Source organism: Cajanus cajan, chromosome 4 (genome assembly GCF_000230855.2).
Source record: "Cajanus cajan strain Asha chromosome 4, NIPB_CcT2T_4, whole genome shotgun sequence".
In the NCBI taxonomy this organism is placed as follows: domain Eukaryota; kingdom Viridiplantae; phylum Streptophyta; class Magnoliopsida; order Fabales; family Fabaceae; genus Cajanus; species Cajanus cajan.
In genome coordinates, this window is record NC_138520.1 from 42,653,867 (window position 1) to 42,659,413 (window position 5,547).

Below are 5,547 nucleotides of genomic sequence, written 5' to 3' on the forward strand. Positions count from 1 at the left end.
TTCTAGGTGCAAAATTAACACACCAAGAATGCAACCAAAACGGGCCGTTCTGGTTTCAGAACGGGCCGTTCTGGTTCCAGGTATTTTCAAAAAAATTGGCATCCACATGGATTTGGTACAAAGCATTTCAAACACTGGATCAAGCACTTGCCCCCACTAAAATTTTTTTCATTCTTTTTTTATATATATAAAATATTAATAATTTTATAAAATATATATTATTAATTATATTTTAATTATGTTGTTATATTTAATATAATAAATATATTAATATTTTTTTATATTTTATTTTATTGTTTAATTATTTTTTATTTTGTGATAAAATTATCTTCATTTTTTAATGAAGAAAAAGTTTACTTACTTCAAGAGTATGTCTTGATAGATTTATTCTACTTAATAATTAATGTTCTATATCAAATTTTTAAAAATTAATTGTTAAATTAAAAATCTTTTCATGTATAGATCAAATTTATAAAAATATTTAAAAAAATTAAAAATCATATGATACTTCGTTAAATTAATTTAAATTAACATATAAAATATTTTTATTTTAAATGAGTATAAAAATTTAGAGGACACTAAAAGAAAATAAATTAATAATTTTATTATGTTTATCCTATTAATTTTTATCATTTTATTCCTCTAATTTTAAATAAGTTGCAAAAAATTATAAAGTGACACTTAAATATTTCTTCAGATAGAAAGAGAAAAAGGAAAAATTATCACTCTATTTATAAGACAATTGTATTTTATAAAAATAAGTAATTTTAAAATTTTTACCATAAAAAATATTTTTCAAAATTATTATATTTTTTAATAAAATTAATATAGAATATTCTATTGTCTTTACACGTTCTGGAATGGGCTGTTCTAAATCCAGAACGACCCGTTCTAGTTTCAGAACAGGCTGTTCTGATGTGCTGGTGGTGTGTTAAATTTGCATCTGGAACGACCCGTTTCATATGCAAAATTAACACACCAATAGTGCACCTAGAACGACCCGTTCTGGTTTCAGGTTTCAGAATGGACCGTTCTGGTTCCAGGTGTTTTCAAGGAATTTGGCATCCACGTAGCATCCACCCATGCATCTACGTGGCAAACAATTAACTCCGTTTAAATAATTTAGACGGAAGTCCTTAATTGAAATCAATTAATTTATTAGGGACCAAATTGAGACCAAAAATAAAAGTGGGACTAAATTGAAACAAACAATTATTATAAAGGACCAAAATAAGTTTTTAGCCTAAATTCTTTCTCTAACGTATTTTTATCTCTCTCCTATTAAATTCATTCATTAACTCATTTCTCCCTCATCTCTCATGATGTTTCCCCCCTCTCTCTCTGAACAAATAAAAATTAATTAATAGAAAAAAGAAATGACTTAATGAATGAAATTAATAAGAGAGAGAAAATATTTAATTTTCTTTTAAAATAAAATAAAATTACTATAATATCCTTTGTACGAATTAACCAAATTAAAAGAAATGACTGGTTTTTTTGTCCTAAAATTTTGGTGTAGATTGCTAACATACTCCCACTAAAAAATAGGTGGGAGTATATTAGCATTCCCCTTTTAATTAATTCTATCGAAATTAATTTAACTCTAAAATAAGCTGATCTAAATCCAAGTATGAATGGAGGTACACTAAACACAAGTTGTATTATCTCCTATGTCAATTCTATGCACGTTATATGTCCACTTATATACACGTGGTGTGATCTCATTTGAATATCTTATAAATATTGAATACTTTTTAATTTTTAACAGAACCCATACCCTCAATTTCTGCATCTGACTTGTGCACCCATTTCAGTGAACAAATGTCAAAATAAGAATCATAGTCAAGTCACAAAGTTCATGGGTCAAAACAAGCACATACAATTAGAATAGAAGCAAAACACTCGATAAAATTTCTTGAATAGAAAATTCACTCTTTACATAGTGAAGAAACCAAACAAATTTGTTGATAGCTGAAGCTTTGGCTTCGCTCTCGTTATCCTAAACCTCAATTACCACAACAACCATTTAGATTTATACTGATCTGTACACATAAACTGTTTTTCTTTGTTTTCAGGCCAAAAGAAACCTTCCACAACAAACAAAAACTCCCCAATATTCATTCTACAACATTACACGAGCAATGTGTGAGTAACCCCTTTCGTCTCTATGCCTCACTTTGATTTCTTCTGCACACCTTAGAGTCCTCTCAATGTAGTATCCTCCCCCAATGCTAACTTCCCTCTCTAAATGGCAACAATAGCTCTCAAAAACACTCACATTTACGTGCAATTTGAAACCCATCAAGAAAAGGAATTCCAGCTCCAACTTGTTCAGCTCATTGGTTGTTAACCCACCAACTCTTCCAAAGTAGGAATTTCTGTAGTTCCTGTCAAACAAAACAGAAAACCATATTAGTAACACATCATTCCCTGAATTTCAATCCAAGCTAGTTCGATAGTTGAGAAATTGACGCATTAGCAGACACGAGCAACACAGACCAAATTAAAATCTTGGTACCCTTAAAAAAAATTGTCCCTCTCCTCAGTTGTTAGCAAGTAATGTCAACCATTGACATTGACATAAACAAAGTGTTATTATTATTTTTTTTTTTCTCTTTTCAATTTAACAAACCCCAATTTATTAAATTATTTACAAGCAGAAATCATAACAAGTAAAAAAAAAACAAGGCAGAACTGAATGCAGGACTCATGTGACTTAAGAAAGTAGTCATGGGCATTTTACTCAAATTTTTACTTATATACAATATTATGGTCCTATGACTCATCGATGCGGGGTCTGCAACAATATATGAACAAGGATCGAGAAGAGAACTTACATGTCTTCGACATACTTGGAAGCCAGCATGATTGTTGTAATGAGAAGTCTATGAACATTTCTGGCATTGATTCTGAATCCTGGATTGTTCTGGCAAAACCTATCAATGTAGACATAGGCCACAACATAGACCGATGGTCCTGCACGTGTGTACCTGAAAATTCTCTCTAGATAGGATTGAATTGTCATGTCTGGGATCTCCCTGCAATCAAAGATGTTTGTGCTAATGGCCTTGGACAAAGACGAGGAACCATTCTTCAGGATCCTCTCTGTTCTGGCCATGCTCCTCTCAATCAGTGAAGCCAGAACATTTATCACCAATGGGGTGCTGGAATTCTCCTCGTATGAATACGAGTACAAATCGGAGCAAAGCTTTCGTGGGGAAATTGTGAGAGAAGAAGAAGAAGAAGCCATGAATTGAAAGGGAAAGTTGGTTCCTTTGTTTTTCAAGCCTTTGAAAGGGATTGGTCTAAGGGCACCAAGTGATGATGGTGGGTTTTGAATATAGTGTGGAAAGGTTTTCCAAGTAGGCTTTATATATAAATTGCAAAATAGAGAGTCGGCAATGGAATGAGTGGGGAAGGAGGAAAAACTATTGAGCATGAATATAATTTTTTTAATTTTTAAGAAAAAAACTAATATCACTCAATAAATTAAATAAAAAATTATGTGGTTTAGAACTATCTAATTAATAATTAAGGAACTTGGGTTGGAGGGGTGAATAAAGAAAGAGACAAATTACACGGATTTTGGTGACTTGGAAGGTGAGTGGAAGCTTGAATAGAAAGATAATAAAATAAGATTCATAAGATATTATTAGATACATACTAGTGTGTGTGGGTGGCCTTTGTGAAGGCAAAGTACAAATGAAACCAGCTAAGCGTTTTGCATAATAACTGGGGGAGGAAGGAAAAATAAAAATAAAATAAAAAGAAATGCACACTTTGTGTCCTTGAAAGTTGAAACTGAGGTATCGCCGACAGTGTGGTGAAGGGTAAAATGGGGAAATGAAGTTGAAGTGGAGAATTCATGGGTGGCAGGTTAGTTGGACCCACAAATTTAGAGGGCATTTAAGCATTGACCCTTGCCTTCGAGATTTGTGCTGTTTCAGAGTCTCAACTCCCAACTATGAGCACGACTACACAAGTGTTGGAGTTGAGGTATTTGGATCTGAATCAGAAGAAAATAAAAAAGAAAAAAAGAAAAAAGAAAACAGAAAAAAAGTGAAGTACCTGGATAGTGGATACTACCACACGTGCATGGGGCTTGACTCTTCTTAGATTGTACAATCTTGGTTTTGCAACTTGCAGCCGTACCACGTGCACCTTATTGCATTCTACTTCCTTCTTGTTTCCTTGCATTACTTTTTTTGTAGATAAAAAATAATAATAATAATTATTATTTATTTGGTTTTATACTTTTATAATATTTATTCACTTAGATTTCTATGTAAAGATTTTTTTATTCCTTTTTATCCCAAGCCGTTAAATAAAATTTAATGTTGTTAGGAGATGACATGATGCATCTATATACATTGATTTTTATTTTTATTTTTCTTATAATTGTATTATTTTTAACTTTCGATTCTTGTACTTACTTAATCTTTATGTTTTAGTCTTTACAAATACAGATTACATAATTTTTTTTTGTTTTTTAATATGTATAAACATTTACCCTTATTCTTTTTTTTTCTTCTTTTTCCCTCTTTTTTTTCCTTCTCTTATTTTTCTTCATCAACATCTTTTACGTTCAGTCTAAGGACAAGGTTAAAAAAGTCTTTGTCTTAAGTTTTTTTTTTTAATTATATTAATATTTATATAAATTTTTTTTTTACATATTTCATAACTTAAAAGTCACTTTTTACATCCTTAAAAATTCACTTTAAATAAAAATATAATTATTTATTTTAAGTCCCATATTTTTAATTTTTTTATGAAAATATGTTATTGTTAATTTTAAAAAAATCTAACTTTAAGATTTGCTTTAAATATAATAATATGTTGGGTTGGTCCTAATATCTCCTTTTATCTTTCAAGTTTTGTCTATTTAAATCTCTTTACATCAACTAATTTTTATTGACCCTAAATAAGAAAGTCTTGATGATGGAGCCTTCATGTGGAACACTCCATGATTCTTGCACAAAAGAAACTTCTCCGCGGATCCTTGAGATTGGCGCAAGGATTAGAAGCAAAGTGGGGAAGCAATGTGACCAAAGATGAACCACAAATCTCGGATAGAAGTAGGAGGTCCTAATTCTACAAAGAGAAAGGCTCAAGGTGATTTGGAGAAGAGTTTCTCCTTAGGTGACTTCGGTGAGAGAAAAGATTCAAGAATGAATTTCTCATATATGCCAAAGTGATTACATAAGGATGAAGGTGTCAATATATAGGCCGAATAAGCAAGCAAGTGGTGCCTAAATTCAAAGGACCATCTTTGGCACCGATATTTGAATTTCAAATGGCATTTGAAATTCAAATTTTGGTATACCATGTGCTCTTCCGAAATTTATGGCTACTAGCATCATCTAAGCTGCATTTGAGACTCATTTGATGTGTATTTAGGGTGCACATGTTCAGTTCATACAAGTTTAAAACATGTGACCTAAATTCATGTCGAATGACACCTTAATGAAACTTAGATTTAGCCTAAATGACTTAATATTGAAAACCTTCTAAATTCCTAATCTAATGGCCTAAATACAATGGCCAATC

At 31.1% G+C, this 5,547-nt stretch overlaps 1 protein-coding gene across 1 annotated transcript; it reads right to left on the bottom strand.

Moving 5' to 3' along the window:
• Nucleotides 1-1,882: 1,882 nt before the first annotated feature.
• LOC109793917 (cyclin-U2-2) lies at nt 1,883-3,397 on the bottom strand. Its single transcript, XM_020353386.3, has 2 exons — nt 2,838-3,397; nt 1,883-2,387 (listed from the first exon to the last, which is right to left on the bottom strand). The coding sequence occupies exons 1-2, from the start codon at nt 3,248-3,250 to the stop codon at nt 2,123-2,125; spliced, it is 678 nt and encodes a 225-aa protein (XP_020208975.1). The 5' UTR covers nt 3,251-3,397; the 3' UTR covers nt 1,883-2,122.
• Nucleotides 3,398-5,547: the final 2,150 nt, after the last annotated feature.